Raw genomic sequence first — 18,773 nt, 5'->3', positions numbered from 1 at the left:
GCACCAGAGTGCGGTTGCTTTCACACATCAACTAGTGCGCACCAGAGTTCGGCTGGAGCCGAACTGAGACCACCTCCTCAGGCCGCACTAGTTTTGGTGCATTAGAGTGCGATGTGCTTTCACACTGACCCAAACTGGACCAAATTTAGTGCGATCTAAATTTAGTGCGCACTAACACTGCAGGTGTGAAAACACCCTAAGAATGGGGGTCAAAAAAGTCTGCATGGTCTGATATGTATGTGATGCATGTAATACAAGTGGTTGCATACCAACTCAATACAAGATTGTCGAATGGTGCAGTAATATTGTTGCAGGGATGGGGCTCCGTTGGAGCGGGTGGGGGTTGTTGTTTATATTTGTATTATTCCTGATCATTTATACTTTTGAATTTATGTACTTTGTACTTTATCTTTCTATGTACAAATATAAATAAAAAGACTTGGAGCAAAAAAAAAGAAAAAAGTCTGCATGGTCTAAAATGATGAAGCACCCGAGTTATTTTTCCCACAGAATTAGATTCCATTTGTGGTGCTGGCAGATAGTGGTCTTAAATGTATGAAGCTATAGCCTACATTATATCAAATAAATATTACATTCATTTAAATGACTTCACAATAACAAAATATTTGGTTAAGCTGCACTTTGTGTCAAATAACAAGTCACAACGTGACTTTACCCCTTTAAGCGTTTCACTTTCAGCCAACTCCTTGCAATGTTTTTTCATTGTTTTTTTGTATTTTTCATTTTTTTCTTTCATTTTTGCAACTGTGGATCACTTCAGCCAGCCTCTTCTCTGCACCTTTCTCTCGCGAATGCTCATGTTTTTTGACTCAAGCTTCTTTTATTCTGTTGCAAAATTATTCCACCAGCCGTTCTGTATAGGGCCCAACCGATTTATCGGCGAGCCGATTAAATCGGCCAATTATAGCCCGTTTGAGAATAATCGGTAATCGGCCAAAACTCGCCAATTGTCGCCGATATCTTCAGAAATAAAATGAAATGCTTGGTTTTATTTTGAAAATGTTCCCCCATTTGAAAAGATCCCCCGACATTGGGCTATTTATCCTGTAGGGGGCGCATCCGACTCCATCCACTATCCACTAACCTCACAGGACAGCAGAGTGACTGATCTGCAGCAGGACACGCTCCGCCATAGTCACTCACACACACACATCACACAGCTTATGAACAACTTGATTAACTGTTAACTGTCTCAAAACCAGTGTTGCCGCTGGCTTTGTTTTTCCTTTTTTTTTTTTTTTTTTTTACACCGCGGTCAGGTTGTGAATTAATTCATTAATGCTTGTGACTCCGGCCGTGTTGGGTCCGAGATTCAACAAGCCGGTCGGGTTTTACCGTAATTACAGGCAGTATGCCCGTTTATCACCAATAAACACAGTAGCCTAGATGAGGTGAGTGACTGGGCTCAAAAAAAAAAAAAGAGAGAGAGAGACCTGCCGTGCCAGATACCTGAAGATGCATACTGTGTACCTGAAAAGTCAGAAGGGGTGAAAAAGTCACCAAAAATGTGTGATTTTAACACATAAATGAAGCATTCGGGTGTAGGCTACTCTGAGAAGAACATGAAGGAAACATTTGTTTTAGATTTTTTTTAAAAAGCACAGAGTACTGACTGAGGTTCCTATCATTGTAAGGCAACAAGGCAAGAATGGCTGGAGTGAATGAAACCTAAACTGAACTCAGTGGACAGCAAAAACAAATGTCATATTTTAAATGTAGGGGTCTGGACCAGCCATTCAAGGACCCGTTTCTTCTGCTATGGGGGGGGGGCATGTCCGTGCAGTGGTGCACCGCGGACATGCATGAAGAAAAAAATAATTAATTAATTAATTTTAGATACATGAATTTAAGACTTTAAGACTTTTTTTTTTATATATATTTTTTTTATTAATGTTTTTATTCATTTGACAGGTAAAAGTACATACAATGAAAAATAAGGATTTTTTCTTTTTTCAAAAACAACAACCACTTATTCCCTCCCTTCCCCAGCCCTCCCCAATCCTACAAAATTTTGTTACAGATCAGTAATAACACACATCCTTCCTTCTTACTATAAACAGACATGCAAATATAAAAGTACACAGACAATTAAGAAAGAGTAATAAAAATAAGATAAAATAAAAATTAAAAAAACACCACAAAACTGAGAAGTAATATTTTCAATGGGTTGAGATGAAGCAAGGAGGAAAAGGAAATTCAAAAGTCAGTTGTCAGAAGTGAACATTTCACTTGTCCTGTAGTGTCTTTAATTTAGCTATGTAACTAATCATGCAGCCCCAAACCGAATCAAATTTTCCAGGTGTCCCCCTCAGATCGTATTTAATTTTCTCCAGATCTAAGTACAGCATGAGGTCCTTAAGCCACAGGGAAGCTTTGGGGGCAACTGGTGCCTTACATTCCAACAAAATTCTTCTACGTGCTAATAAAGAAGCAAAGGCGATACTATCCTTAAACTTTTTCCTTATTGTTTGATGGTCTGATAATACTCCAAAAATAGCCAGTTCTGGACAGGGTGTCAATTTCATATTTAGTGCCTCTGCAAGATGTTTAAAAACAGCCGTCCAGTAAACTTGCAGACGGGGACACGACCAAAACATGTGGGTCATATTTGCTGGTGACATGTGACACCTATTGCATGTGTCTGTGACATTGGGATAAATTTTGGATAGTTTGAATTGGTAAAATAAATACGATGGACAACCTTAAATTGTATCAGATTAAGCCTGGAGCAAGATGTACTGTTATTTACACGAATTAATGCTGAGTCCCAGTCACCGTCATCGATAACCCTGCCAAGTTCTTGTTCCCAGGCTTTCTTGATTTTATCAAGAGATGTCTCTTTGAGATGGGATATTAAGGTGTACATTTGAGAGATACACATGAGATAAGGCCTTTCTGATTTGTGGGAATGTCCAAAATTGATTCAATTACTGAGTTAAGAGGGATATTGGGGAAACAGGTTCTATTGGATTTAACAAAGTTACGAACCTGGAAGTATCGGAATAGGTGAGACTTGGGAAGGTTAAATTTTTCACATAATTCGCTGAAGCTAGCGAAGACATTGCTAATATATAGATCACTTAGCCTGACAAGGCCTGAGCGCTGCCATAGAGAAAAGGCATTATCAATGTTGGGAGGGAGGAAGAGATGATTATTATGTATGGGGCTGTGATTAGACAATCCTTTGAGTCCAAAAGTACATCTAAATTGGAACCAAATTTTAAGGGTGGAGACGACAATTGGGTTACATGTATATTAGGATGATTGAAAAGGTAATTTTGATGTAAGTAGAGCTAGGAGTGATGTAGAACAGGATTTAGCTTCTAGGTTACACCAGATTAATTCAGGTTCACGAATCCAGAGAGTCATTTTGCTTATGTTAGCTGCCCAATAGTAGAGTCTTAGATCAGGGAGTGACAAACCACCAACGGACTTATGCCTTGGTAAAAACTCTCTTCTTATCCTGGCGGTCTTGCCTTTCCATATAAAAGATGAAATTCGCTTATTTATAGCACGAAAAAAGGAATTGGGTAAAAAGATCGGCAAGCATTGGAAAAGATACAAAAAATGTGGAAGCACGTCCATTTTGATGCAATTTACCCTGCCTGCTATAGTTATATGCAAATTACACCATCTTTCCAGATCTGATTTAAGCTTGTCGATTAGGGGTGAAAAGTTGTTCTTGTAGAGATCTGACATCTTGCGGCAGATATGCACACCTAAATATTTAAAGCTGCTTTTAGACACTTTAAACGGGAAATACACATCGGGGATCCCAAGGGCTAAGTTATTTACAGGAAAACATTCGCTTTTTGAGAAGTTCAACTTATAACCGGAAAATGCTCCAAAGCTGTTAAGCAATTCAATTATCTTGGGGATGGTGGTTACTGGATCAGAAATAAACAATAGTAAATCGTCCGCATACAAGGAAAGTGTATGTTCTAAACCACATCTGTGGATTCCTTTACTAAAATTGGCCGATTTAAGTGCGATAGATAAAGGTTCGATTGCCACAGCAAACAATAGTGGACTCAGAGGGCACCCTTGGCGGGTTCCTCTGTTGAGTGTGAAATATTGGGATTTCATCCCATTAGTACTTACGGACGCTTTAGGGGAAGAGTATAAAAGTGAGATCCAGGACTTAGACCCAATGCAGAACCTCTTTAAGACCTCCAACAGATAACTCCACTCCACCCTATCGAAAGCCTTCTCCGCATCCAGGGAGACCACCACTTCTGGTGTCTCCCTGGATGCGGGAGAGAAAAGGTCGAGGAGGCGGCGGACGTTGGAAAAAGAGTGTCGGTTTTTCATAAACCCGGTTTGGTCGGGTGAAATGATGCTCGGCATAATTGATTCAAGTCGTAAGGCCAGTGCCTTAGCTAAAATCTTATAATCGGCATTTAAAAGGGAGATAGGACGGTAAGAGCTACAATCAGAATCTTCTTTACCCGGCTTTAATAATAAGGTTATTGATGCCTCGGTGAGAGTTTGAGGCAGAGCACCCCGGTCCAGAGAGTCATTGAATATGTCTAAGAGGAGAGGGATTCATTTATCAGCAAATTTTTTAAAAAACTCTATAGGGTAACCATCTGGGCCAGGGTCCCTGCCACTTTGCATTAGTTTAATTGAGTTTGCTATTTCACGAAATTCTAAGGGTCGATCCATTTCGCTCTTCTGAGTAGAAGAAATGGGTGGGAAATTTAGGTTATCCAGGAAGCTCATCATGTTTGTTTTGTCAGTTGGGGTTTGTGAAGTGTATAGTTCAGAGTAAAATGTTTTAAAGGTTTCATTTATGACGGATGGCACTACTGTAAGTTCACCTGAAGGAGTTCTAATCTGTTTAATTTGCTGGGATACTGATTGGCTTTTTATTAGGCGTGACAGATGGTGTCCTGCCTTCTCACCGAGCTCGTAAAGAAATCCACGTGAACGTAAGAGTAATTTTTCAGTTTCTTGTGTTGACAGCAAGTTATAGTCCATTTGAAGGTTTTGTCTCTCTTTGTCTAATTCAGGGGATGGAGATGTTGATCATTTTCTGTCCAATTCTGTTATGCTTTCCATGAGTTGTTCCTGTTTTTGTTTTTTGAGTTTATTCAGTCTTGCAGAATAAGATATAATCTCTCCTCGGACTACCACCTTTAATGTCTCCCACAGTAAAGATGGGGATATGAGATTAGACTTGTTGGTAACAAGAAAATCATCGATTACTTTGGAGATTGTTTGGCAAAAGTCATCATCGTTTAGCAATGTACAATTCAGCCTCCATGGAGGGCGTGTCTTTTGTAAAAGTGTAAACGAAAGGTCGAGTAGCACTGGAGCATGGTCAGATACCACTATCGTTGAGTATTCTATGTTATCGACAGCAGGAAGAAAATAATTATCAATGTAAAAGTAATCAATTCTTGAGAATGTTTTATTGACCTGAGAGTAAAAAGAAAATAGTTTTTTATCAGGATAGAGAAAGCGCCATGGATCCAAACCTCCTATTTGATCCATAAACGTTGAAATTGCTTTGGCAACTTTAGAAGGGGAATCCTGCCGTGGGCAGGATTTGTCTAGCAAAGGGTTTATAGTACAGTTAAGGTCGCCTCCTAAGATTAAGTGGTGGGAAGTTAAGTCTGGTAAAAGTGAGGTTACTTTCCTAATAAATGCCTCATCATCCCAATTGGGTGCATAGAGATTAACAAGAGCAACAGGTACATTAATAAGGGAGCCTGAGACTATAACAAGCCGGCCTTGGTGGTCAGCTATGACGTTTGTTGGGTAAAACTGTATTTTTTTATGTATCAAAATCGCTGTACCCCTTGCTTTGCTACTAAAATTGGAGTGGAAACTTTGGCCAACCCATGAAGCCTTTAACCTATGGTGATCCTTAGCGATCAAATTTGTCTCCTGTAAAAAAGCAATTTCTGTTTTAAGATGTTTTAAGTGGGAAAATACTCTACCCCTTTTTACTGGGCCATTGATCCCTTTAACATTCCAAGAGACAAATCTCAGACAAGATACCCCTTTTTTTGTAGTATTAGCCATAAACAAATTTGTAAGTATATGGTAGGAAAAAACACTGCTTTGTAGAAGGACGTAGTGTTACAAACGCACAAACAAAAATAGAAATAAAAGCAAATTTGTAGGATCCCCCACCCCAGTACCCCAAAACAAAAACCCTTAGAACAGGGAACAAATAAACACACCTAGACCTCCCTACGCTTGTCCTAAGAACGAGAAGCAGCGGGACTCCATAGACTCTGTTACTTCCATGTGACATAAATCTGTGAACTAAACACTCACTGAGCAGATAGGGCTCCTGTATGTGCAAATCTGTCTACAATGTGGCGCAAAATAAGAAGCTATAGCTGGGGGCAGTAATACACCCATATCAGCATTCAAATTACAAAGGAATAACCTATGTAGCCCCTTGGAATTACATCTTGTCCATATCAAACAAAAACAAAAAAAGAAAATAAAAATGTAGATTTACAATAAAAAAAGTTAGTCTAATAATAACTTTCAGGGGGAAAAAAGAGAAGAAAAAAATATATATATTTCAATTACAGAACTGACTGATATGGTGCCAGTGCCACATCATGTTATTCGGATGAATAATAGCTTGGATACATTAAAGTACAAAGTTTTACTGGCGCATCTGTTCCATACCTGATCGTTTATAAACGTCCAAACTTTACCGTGCACTGGGTCCAGATAAAGCCAGCATCCTCAATAAGTCCACTAACCAGTGGGAGCAATGCACTCGTTGTAAAAATCCTGGGCTTTTTGTGGAGAGTCAAAGTAAAAGTTCTCATTTCGGAACGAGACCTGGAGACAGGCAGGATGCAGCAGGCGGAATTTGATTCCTTTCACGTAGAGAGAGTGTTTGATGGCATTGAATGCAGCCCGTCTGGATACACTCGCAGCTCGGAGCCGCGGTAATCCATCTTGTGTTGTCTGGCCCATCGGAGGACTTGCTCTTTCTCTTGGAAGCGGAGGAATTTGACGATGAAGGCTCTTGGTTTCCCCGCGCCGGCATCACCTGGTCTGGGGCCGAGGGAGCGGTGAGCTCTCTCTATCTCGGGAGGGCTGTCGAAAACGTCGGGCCCCGTCACCGCCATCAGCAGGTTGGAAACAAACTTCGTCGGGTCTTGGTCTCTCTCGCTTCCTTTGGGTATGTTGATAATCCGCAAATTAGAGTGCCTGGACCGGTTCTCGAGGTCGTCCACTCGTTCCAGGAGCACCGTGGCTTGGGATTGTAAGGTCTTAACAGCAGCTTCCATCTCTGTGATTTTTTCGAAGTTTTCACTCACCACAACTTCAGTATTGGTGAGGCGGTTGTTAAATGACGTCACCTGCTGACCTAGTGAATCCACTGACTGCTTCAGAGATTCAGTTGATTGTTGAATCAGGATAGCCATGTCAGCTTTGAAGCTATCACGTTGTTTGCTGAAAAGAGCCTCGAGGTCGATCATGGTGACTGGGTCGGAGTGGCCTCCGCTGTCGGCGCTTATGCCCCCCGGGTCTGGAAGCTGGAGCGGTGGCGGCCATGCTAGCTAGCTTAGCTGAAATGCTAGCTGCCCGAGTTGTTACTGACGGTTGAGGATTAGAGTTTGAAGAGCTCATTACGTCACAATACTCTTTCCCACATAAAAAAAAAGTAATGCACGAGTCAGCCCTAGGAGAAGCACTGTAAAACTGGTAGACTTGAAAAGTAAATGAAAAGTTCGGCTGGAGCTCCCTGCTCGCACGTCTGCTCTCTACCTCATCAAACCGGAAGTCCAGACTTTAAAGGGATAGTTCAACATTTTGGCAAATTGGCCCATTGCCATAATTGCTATAGTCATAGCAGTAGGTTCGTTACCTTTAATTGTAGGTGTAAGCTATTTTTAGTACAGCGGAGCGCAGCAGCTGGCTGCTCAGAGCTACGCTATGGAGGCTAACGGAATTTCTTGGTTTCCCTCATTAAACTCATCAAATACAAAATCCCAAAACTCCACAGCACTTTTGTAGACAAGTTGTGAGCTGCACAACCACCACGCTATGAGATAATGACGGAACGATACGAAACGGAGCCGTTTTCGAGGTAAATTCATACAAAACCGCTGATGCGCGTTGCGTTCAGGGACAGTTTTTCAGCAAGCAGTCTCCGTATTTACCCTGTATTTACCTCGAAAACGGCTCCGTTTCGTATCGTTCCGTCATTATCTCATAGCGTGGTGGTTGTGCAGCTCACAACTTGTCTACAAAAGCGCTGTGGAGTTTTGGGATGTTGAATTTGATGAGTTTAATGAGGGAAACCAAGAAATTCCGTTAGCCTCCATAGCGTAGCTCTGAGCAGCCAGCTGCTGCGCTCCGCCTTACTGAAAATAGCTTACACCTACAATTAAAGGTAATGAACCTACTGCTATGACTATAGCGATTATGGCAATGGGCCAATTTGCCAAAATGTTGAACTATCCCTTTAAGACTTTTTAAGGATCCGCTGATACCCTGTATATCAGTGTTTCCCACACATTTATTTATTCGTGGCCACAAAAGACCCCCCCCCGCCGGACGATTGTACCGTTCATCTCTGCATAGCTGCTCCATATTGGCATTGTCTCACAGACACAGAGAAGCGCACATGCATAACAGCAGTGCGTGGTAAAAGTGAAACTTATGGTCCGATCATTAATTAAAGACCGGGTAAACCAAATTCAGTATTTTTCTTCTTATCATATTAATTAGGCCTTAAATGTGTCCCTCAAAACATGTAAAAAATATTTTTCCCATTCATCATTTCCTTGAGGAGCTAGGCCTCAGAGACTGTTCTGTGTGCAGGTTTAGAATGGGCGGGCTTAAATCGATGACCGCTTTACGTAAAGCGGTCATACTTACATAAACCCACCCCCTGCTCTGCTCTACATATTCAGCCAACTGACTTCAGAGGTTTTCCGTCCCACTTGCTCTTCAGTCTAGCTGAAACACGTGAAACAGCCAGCTAACTAAACGTAGCTCATGTTCACACCAGGGGAGACCACTACTGTCTTGTTCCTTCATACAACGAGTTTACAGTGCTAATGTTAACGTATTCACACCGTGATAAACAGCCGTCACCGCGGGGAGAGAGGCTGACTCCCCCGGTCACACACCCCTCACAACGTTAACGTTACACACACACAGACACACAGCAGCAGCAGCAGCAGCAACAACAACACCGTCTTTCGACCAGAGTCTCCCTCATTAACACACTGTCCGACCAAACAGCCTCCTCTCCCCCCAAACAACCAGACACACGGGGGGAGACCAGCCATACTGTACAGAAATCACGGACGGAAAACACCGTAAAAAAAAACGCCTCGTGGTCTCAGTCCACCACACGTCCGAGCGGACACACAGCTGATCAAACCATTTCTTACCTTCACTCTGGTGTCTAAAACAGGCAGCAGCAGCAGTCATCCAGTTAATAATCCACCGATCAATACCCGTTTTGATCGTTACTCGCGGTCTGCCCGTTTCCTCCGTTTGCATTGTGTGAAAGAGAAAAAAAGTTTTTAGCCGCGGTAGCAGCCGTAGCCTCCTGGCTTCACCATGTTGTTTCCCCTGGTCTGTTTCTGATCCCGGCTCCACCGAGTTGTTTCCCCCGGTCTCCTCCCACCGGGACACGGCTGCTGCTCAGCTCGGACGCGGTGTCACGGCGCCGGGCGGTCTGGACCGGGTCTGGACTCAGTACCAGGTCCAGAGATAATTCACTGTCTCTGCTACTGCTTCTCCTGTCAGGACACTTGAAGCTAAAGCTAAGCTAACGTTAGCTAAAAACTTTATTTATTTTTTTCACACAATGCAAATGGATGAAAGACGCTGACCGGTAACGAGATGTAAACAGAGCAGCATGGTGGATTATAACCTGTTGCAGCTGGATGACTGCTGCTGCTGCTGCAACTGTTTTAGACACCAAGAGTGAAGGTAAGAAATATTTCCTGAAGGTTTATCAGCTGTGTCAGTGCTGAGGACTGGGGTGTGTGGTGGAGTGTGTTTGAGGTCACGTTTAGGGTGTGTATCAGAGACAGTCAGTGAAGTCCAGCTCTGCTGCCATGGGGCGTGGTCTCTTTGCCTGCAGCACGACCATATCGCGACACGCCCCCACCGTCCGGAACCAGAGAAAACTGCTCATTTATTGACAACTTTGATGCAGAATTTTATATACTTAACGACTTTCTTAGTCCTCCAAATTTTACAGAGTGGTTAATAATATATTTTCCTGTGGTATTATAAACTTAAAACACATATTTATTCTTGGTTTACCCGGTCTTTAATCTTGTTAATGACGCCAAAACTAAATCAGAAAGGTGAAACAGAGGCCGCTGCACAATCTCCCACCCTTTTTCTCTTGTTATTCAGGAAATTATGCGAGTGTCTGACACTGAGGTCAGAGAATCTTTTTTTTTTTTTTTTTTTTTTTAAGTATATTTTTTGGGCTTTTATTGCCTTTAATTGATAGTGCAGTCGAGAGAGACACAGGAAATGGGGAGGCAGAGAGTGGGGGAATGACACGCAGGAAAGGGCCGTCCAACGCGGGACTCGAACCAGGGCCGTCTGCACCGAGGACTGAGCCCCAACATGGGGCGGCAGCTCTACCCAGTGAGCTAAATGCCGCCCCGGTCAGAGAATCTTTTCAGATGGAATAATTCATTAGTATCTTAAAAAAAATGTGTGCTCATCCTAGCCAGTGCAGGATCATGTGTATGTTTATGACAAGAACAAGATATCTGTCTATCCAGGGAAGATAGAGAGCCATATGAATGAAGGTGGGGCAACAGAACTTAAAAGAAACAGAAAAAAAGAGGAATAAGGGAAGAACTGATAAATGAAATAGAAAAAGCAAAAGGGAATGAAATGAAATGAAACAAATCACTTCCTGCTCCCTCCATGAAACATGATCAACTGCAAATGTGACCAGAGGTCCAAACATTCTTTCCTAAATGTGTGGCAAGCACTCACAGGGTCTCGCAGGAGGTCCTCTGTGTCTCGCAGAGCTGCCTTGGGCTTCAGCTGCACGTCATCGCTACATTCGTTGTCGGAGGCGGGCGGTGACTCGGCCAGATCCGTGAAATCGTCTCTCGTCCTGGGGCCCCGGAAGCGGATTTTGTCCAGGCGCTTTAGCATGGTCAACACCGCGCACCTGGGCTTTACCTTAGCATGGCGGACGGCAACCCTGGAAGGGACAAAAAAAGACAATTGGTATACAGTGGCAACATGGAAAATTTTCTGACAGAATATGTGGAAAAGTTTTATAATGGTTTTAACACAGTCAAACCTGCAGGAGTTTCTAAGAGCTTATGTAACTGTGTAGCTCTGTTAGCTTTTGTTGTCATGGTGGAAATAGATTCATGATGAGTCAAGACAAGTTCATGGCATCTCCTTACATTTTGAAATGAACTGCTTCCAAGAGTCTGACAGGGTGTGACAAGCTATGCAAATGTGGGTTTCATGCATGAATCAGGGGTATCTCTGGGGACACTTTTCTGCTTTCCCAACAGGTAAAAGTCTTTCCTATCTTTAAAAAGGGAAATGGGAACCTTTTCTTTTAATCGGGGGTGTCAAATATTTGGGGCAGGCAATGCAGTATCTTGTCATTTCCAGACAACCAAATCAAATCCACAGTGTTTTGTTCTAGTTTTGGGGTCAGACAGATCTCAGAGAGATCTAACAAGGAGTGACAGTGAGTGTTTGACCTCTGTGTTATGAAACTGTTACAAAATGCCAACAACAGCAATCCCATTTGACTTCTTAAAGAGTTGAAGGGGTTAGTGTTGCATCAAAGGTTCCATCAACACCAATTACAGAGGTAGCGAAAATGAAAACCCAACTGCATTTCACCATGTCGTACAGCTGGGAGAATCAAAGACCTCAACCAGACACAATGCACAATTTTCTGAATGTGGATATAGTGCATTCATCTGTACAACATTTTAATGAAGCATAGTTATGATTGCCAACAACAAAAGATACAACTCTTTTAAATCACCACAGCAATCTCTAATGGTTTCATGCAAAAAATAATATTCATCTCACTGACTCACTTCAGAAGTAATAGTTCTACATAGACATTGAATTCTAGTGATGCGACGTGATGACATTTGGGGTTTTTTTTTTAAAGGACTGTAGGTGCAATGGTTTTTCAGTATGCATCTCAAAGTAATACAAACTTCCTACACCCTTCTTAATTCCCCTTCTGTGCCCACAATACATTTTCCCAAAGGTGACATATGGCCTGACACCAGGAAACCTCTAACCTTTAATGCTATAGATGCTATAACCTTGTCACTGCGTGTGATTTGCTCTCCCCTTCAGGCCTACACAGGAAGACAGAAGCACTAACCCTGTTATACCCATGACAACCACATCCTCTCACTCCTCTGCTAAAAACAGTTGAGAGCAGATCTACTGACCTCATTTATTGATTTGATTTTCATAGCAGGGGCAGCGGCAGCGGCTGGTGAGAGGTTTTTTAAAATGCTTGATGGTTGTGTTTGGGTATCGAGGGGGCTGAGATGTAATGATGACAGATAGATCAGTGGGGGCTTGTTATGTCATCGCACGCAAAGGCACCGGAGTCAGGCTGCTGCAGCGTGTCCTCTGCATTCAGTAGCAGTGGCTGACACTGCAGTAAAACTAATGTCAATGGTGGAAACACAGAACACAAAAGATTTTTGACCTCATTAATGCGGACTGAAAGTCAGCCGATACAAGCCAACTACAGTACAAGTGTGTTAGATGATGATAGGCATCGATTTTTTTAAATTTATTTTTAAACGCAACAGATGTGAAGCGGCTATCGGCATATCCTAGTCTCTCATTGACACGTTTCTTTCTTGAACCCGAAGTGGTGATTTTCTAGCCACCATGTCCAAGGCCTTTCTTTGAATGAGAAGTGCTGACTGAATGAAACAAAAAAGTGGGAATCCCCCTGTAGTACTCTACAAGGTCATTCCTAAGACTGAATGCGGTACGTCAAAAAAATTCTCTCAGCGATCCATCATCCTTTTTCGGCAGCTAAGCGTGGAGCCAGAGAATGTGTAGTAAATTTGACTGCTGTTGTTTTTGACTGCTGCGGTTTGTCATTCGGGAAGGGATTAAACGTAGTTTCTTCTTGATCTAATCCTCAGGGATAACTTCATCTGTGTGACTGAATGACTGACTGTCACGCTGCCAAGATGGTTATCGACTGACAAGCTGTCGGACCGTTTTTTTTGTTTCTTTTCTTTTATGAATGATTGACAAACGGATAAGCTCATTGTGTGACAGGCTTATTGTCTTACTGCTGGTTTACCTAAGCTCGCTCACTTAACTTCTATAAAAGTCAAGTCAAGACAAGTAGCTTCTTCTGATAATAAAACTACTGTGTATTTGACTTTTCCATAAAACAGTCGGGGGCTAATAAATCATAGTGATACAATATGGTATGCTGATTCCTGGATTATTAGATCATTAGATTTAACAAGCAGATCAGAAACACATGACATACGTACATTTCCAAGGGAACATGCTTGGGCCGATATCATATTTTACTTGCATTTTTCAACAACACGGTGTGCCCTCATCAGTTGAAGAGAGCATTAAAGCAGAAGTAAGTGGTCCGGTCGTTTTCGCTAATGCTGCGTTCCAGGCAGGCTTTTGAAATCGTAAATTACAGCTTCAAGTCACAACTTACGACTTTGTAGCGTTCCAGGCAACCCACTCGTGTTTTTCCGACCTGTTTTACCTGTGAAAGTCACTATAACGGCCACTCGTAACTTCCGACCGGTGAACTCGCACCAGATCGAACTGGTACGACTTCACGGTCGGAAAAATACGAGTTTCCTTGAACGCACCATAACAGTCCTCGTCCCTTCGTCACCACATTCACGGCGTCCCTTGGCTGCACACACAGCCCTGCATGCCGTTCTCTCTCCTCATTGGATAAAAACTGTAGGATACGGTAAATGTTTTCTCCTCGGCTCAGAGCAGAGCAGAGTGACTGACAGACCCGTGTTTCAGACCAAACAGTCTATGTAAGTGATTGCTGTCGGAAGATATAACTATTTAAGACTTATATTAACACAAATATATCACTCACTTCTGCTTTAATTATCTGTGTAAATATAGTCCAAATTCCATTTGTCTTGCTTCTCGTTGTACATCCACAGTACAATGCACTTCAGTGGAAGGAAAAGACGGAAGCAGGAAAATGTAAATGGTGCAAAGAGAAATATACCCACAGGCTAGACTGATAAATGTGCATAAAAGCAATGAAAGATTTCCCAGATTTTAAATTCTAGAAACAAATACTATATTACGTGTACTTGGCCCACCTGCAGGTGCACAAAGAAGTGGAAATTACAGAAGTAAGTGACTTGTGGGTTGATCTTTCCCTCCCTGAGAGGTGAGTGGAAACATGGCAGGTTAATAAACACTTCTCTCCTCTTGTCAAGACACACTCAAAAAACTGACCCAGGGCATGTGTTTGATTAACAAACTAGAAATATGTTCACATTAAATGAATGAATCATGTTTATGTTCATTAAATGATTTGTTCTTGTTGGTTTAACATGAATCAAGGAAAAGTCAGATGAATTAGATTCATTCATTTCAGTCCAATGAGACTGAGGTCCTTCAAATCAATGACTCTGATAGGGATAGCTACTGCGCATGCGCCACACCCACCGGATGCAGAGAAATTTCAAAAGAAGAAAAAAAAGTCAGAGTGGAAAGTTTGATGGACGTTTGCCACAAGTGCTATTGGTAAGTAATTTAGATGTATATATACAAGAGTGTATTGAATTAAACAGCGTGAGTGATGTATTGTACACATTAGACATTTGTGAGACATATTTTAGTCACTCGTTTTTCTCAGTTAATGCTAACTTGCTATGGCTAACAAAAACGAGTAAAGAAGAGGGGAAAAAAGCGCATCATGTTTATGGTTTCTGAGTCCGTTTAGCATGTTAGCTGATGTCCGTTCGTCCGTGTGTGTGTGTGTGTGTGTGTGTGTGTGTGTGTGTGTGCGTGTGCGTGCGTGTGTGTGTGTGTGCACGTGTGTGTGTGTGTGCGCGTGTGTACGCGTGTGCTCGTGCTCGCCTCGGTTGTGTGCTCTGGTTAAACAGCGTGTGACCTGCCAGGATGTAGTCATAGCCACACACAGTTACAGCGCTGCTTGACTACCGGCGTTTGTGATGTCTCGTCATTTTTCAGCAAAGAGCAGGCAGGTAGCAAACGGTCTAAATCTGTTTAAAACGATGATGCTATGAAAGCTGTGGTGCAGTAACTTAGGCTATGTGTCATCTCGATGAAGACATGTCATGTCTTAAATGTATGTAACTGCAAGTATTGTAGCCTAATACTTGCTATAGATTATATCTATAGATTATTCACTATAGAAACATTATGTTGTATTAACCTTTTTTAAACAATTTCTCTTTTTACCAGAAATACATCCCAAAATAAAGGAGTGTCCCCATGCCCTGAGATTTGTGAACCTCAAAAATACATGGTAAGTTGTTAATATTTTTGTCTGTGTGTATTCATTTATCATTTGTTAATGTTTTTGATTTTCTTTCTTTTCTTTCAGTGACGTGTATGTGGCAGTGCAAGTCTTGTGTCGCCAGAGAGAGTAGTAGGTAATTACTTAAACATTATAAACTACATCATCATTATGATTATCATTCTGTCTGCTCCTCCGTCGTCTCTGTCTTCCTTCCTTTTCTCTCTCCTCCTCCCTCGTCTCTGTCCTCCTTCCTTTTCTCTATCCTCCTCCCTTGTCTCTGTCTTCCTACCTGTTCTCTGTCCTCAGACAGACAGCTGATACTATTGTGATAGTATTGTGAATCGATTTTTTTCCTTCCACCCATAATATCAGGGTTTCCCGCAGCGCTTTCCTGTTAAGGCGGCCGCCTTAACAACAAAGAGCTGCCGCCTAAACTAACATCTTAAAAAAAAAAAAAATGTAGCGATATTCGCCGCCGCCGCAAGCCCCCCCCCCCCGTCGGACGATGGCCGCATCCTCTCACACACATACACACCACAGAGAAGCGCGCACGCATAACAGCAGCGCGTGTTGAAAGCGAAACTTTAATACGGTACGGCGCGGTGCGTCCCCCCCCCCCGTCGATCGATCCGCCCCCCCCCCCGTCGACAGATCTCCGCGCTCTACCCCCCCCCCCCCCCCCGTCGACAGGTCAGACGGTCAGACACCACCTTAACTAACAAATTTTCTGGGGGAAACACTGAATATCATGACGGTACAGCTACAGTAGTAATAATGACAAGTGTATTGTTGATGTTTTTCAGATCGACAACGAATTCATATGCATATCAATTGTACCTCTGCTATCAACATTCTTTGCTTAGCTCGACCGACACTCTCCACGCATGATGGAGCTCTTTCGAGGGAAAGGTGGAGCGGCACAGGAAAAAATTAGAACTATGGTGGCCATTTCCAAGGTTTGTATTTAATTGTTCAAAAGTTGTGCAAAAGTTCAGAGAGTCCGTTAATACTGTGGAGTTTCTTTTTGGAACTGCTGCCTAAAATGCAGAATATTGTTAAAATGGGTTCCCTTTTTTTTCAGGATGACACTACATACAAGACGAGCATGCATCCTCAAGTCCTTGCGTCTACCTGAACGCAGACCATGAGAAATTCGTGAAAGAATATATGGTGAGTTACATGCACGAGGTGTGACAAAGTAGCCAGTCAGAGAAAGCACATACTTACTTGTTGGATGTGTTAAATTTGAAGCAAAGGGTGGTAAATATTGCATATTAAAACGTGATACCCTGTATAACTAACCCTGTATATAAGTACATTTTGCTTTGCCCTTGTTTTTCATCATCTGCTATTTCTCATATTTCTGCAAGGTTGAAAACTAGAGATATAATTGGCTGAATGTATGTTTTAAATGTCCTAAAACAATATTATTAACCATTTTAATATATTTAGTACAAATCCTGGCCAGAATTGAGCCTGTTTGTTGTGTAACATTATCATTTTACATCCCTCAAACATAAATGACATCTGTTGTTTGATGCTAAGTACTGTTACTTTGAAAGCATAAATTAGAGCTCAATTCTTAATTTTTTTCATAAAATTAACGTTTATGCAGTGTTTTTGCTGTGGTTGAAGCCTATTTCCACACTTTGTCTAGACTCATATCAAATGTATTTATTGTCATATTTTACTCCATAGAGCGCAAACACGGAGGCCAAGACTTCAATGGAGCAATCTGTGATGGGAGTGTACGTCATACAGGAGGGTGCAGAGCCTGGAGATGATCCAGAGGACATCGGCATCCTGATTGAAGGTGTGGGGGTTCTCAGTGGTTTGGGGGACACTGCGATTGCCTGTGCTCTGTTATTTGGACTGTCTGAACCTGAGCTACCCACGCTCCAATGCACTTTGGATGGGTGGAGGTTGTCATCCAAGGCACAGCTCCTGAAAAACAAGCTTTTGAATAAGCTTGATGAAGACTGATTCAAGGATGGCATTTGCCCACATCTCTGCCAATGTAGATTTTTGTTTTTGAAAGTTCAAGATTAGAAGAAAAATGTTTCAACAGGCAATTTAGTTTGCACAGTGGACTGAGATTAAGATTGTTGTCTCCTCTGTTGAAAAGTATCATGTGTGTGTGTGTTTTTGTGTTTGACAAAGGTTGAAAAAATGTTGCATGTTAAACTTTAAATGCACATATTTTGCAAGACTGTACTGTATACTGAACTCTGAATACAGCATTCCCAAATGCGTCATATGGTTAATGGAATACTTCACCCAAAATTTCGCCCCAAAATGAGAAATTGTTCTGAAAAAAATTAAATAAGTCTATATTTCAAGCTTGTTTGTAGCAGAAGCTCCTCTTCCCGGTTCGTCAAATTTGGACGGACCAGGAAGAGGAGCTTTTCGGGGCTTCAATACAAGACGGACATTACATACGAGCAGCATGGAGGTATTTGGATGTTTTTTTGGTGTGTCTTTTTGGACAAAGATAGTTGGTATCCATTTGCAACCGTTATATGGACATGCACTGCTACGCCGAGACCCCCTGTAACTCAGAGAAGCCACGGAGGACTCTGAAACTTCTCCCAGCCCGTGGTCGACATGAGTGAGTAGATAATGAGTGCAATTTGAATTTTGGGTGAACTATCCCTTTAATATTTGACACAAACAACATGAGTTTTGGAGAAAATGTGCTTTTCATTGAGTGCTGGAAGGATTTAAGACACTGTTAAGTCTGCAGTTAAGTTGTACTGTGGCATATTGTGGAGATGCATCAAAGACAATAAGACAATGGTAAGGTGTCAATTCTATGTTGCACCCAAATGTTAAATAAAAATTGTAAACCTTTATGCTTGTTGTTTATGTATGTTAGTTAAACATAATGCTTACACCAGCAGTGAAAACAACACTAAGACAAGATATTAGTATAACAGACAAAACCTATATTAGTTAATCCAACATGATTTATATTAGTATAACAGACAAAACCTATATTAGTTAATCCAACATGATTTATATTAGTATAACAGACAAAACCTATATTAGTTAATCCAACATGATTTACATTAGTTTAACAGACAAAACCTATTTTAACATCCAACAAGATTTATACTAGTATAGCAGACAAAACCAGTATTAGTTCATCCAACACGATTAAATTGTGTTGCACTAACGTAATTTAATTAAATCAGACCAACACAATCAAGATAGACTGACTAAACATGATTTGTTTAGATGGAATATATGTGGCATGATT

The 18,773-nt window shown here is 41.7% G+C and overlaps 1 protein-coding gene and 1 long non-coding RNA gene across 5 annotated transcripts in view; one reads left to right on the top strand and one right to left on the bottom strand.

Moving 5' to 3' along the window:
• The window catches only part of gramd4a (GRAM domain containing 4a), a 173,840-nt gene that overhangs the window by 145,379 nt on the left and 9,688 nt on the right, over positions 1-18,773 (bottom strand). For all 4 annotated transcript variants that reach the window (XM_085768623.1, XM_085768621.1, XM_085768624.1 and 1 more), the window contains exon 2: positions 10,990-11,203. In XM_085768623.1, coding sequence (XP_085624749.1) covers positions 10,990-11,203 — 214 coding nt within the window. The remainder of the gene's footprint in view (positions 1-10,989; positions 11,204-18,773) is intronic.
• Positions 16,410-17,355, top strand: LOC146963124 (uncharacterized). The gene is made up of 3 exons (XR_015035045.1): positions 16,410-16,470; positions 16,596-16,684; positions 17,213-17,355. It is a non-coding gene; the product is annotated as an uncharacterized LOC146963124 (long non-coding RNA).

The sequence above is a fragment of the Trachurus japonicus genome, chromosome 23 (genome assembly GCF_045865225.1).
Source record: "Trachurus japonicus isolate A0001 chromosome 23, Traja_1.0".
Lineage (NCBI taxonomy): Eukaryota > Metazoa > Chordata > Actinopteri > Carangiformes > Carangidae > Trachurus > Trachurus japonicus.
This window is presented reverse-complemented; position numbering and strand designations above follow the sequence as displayed.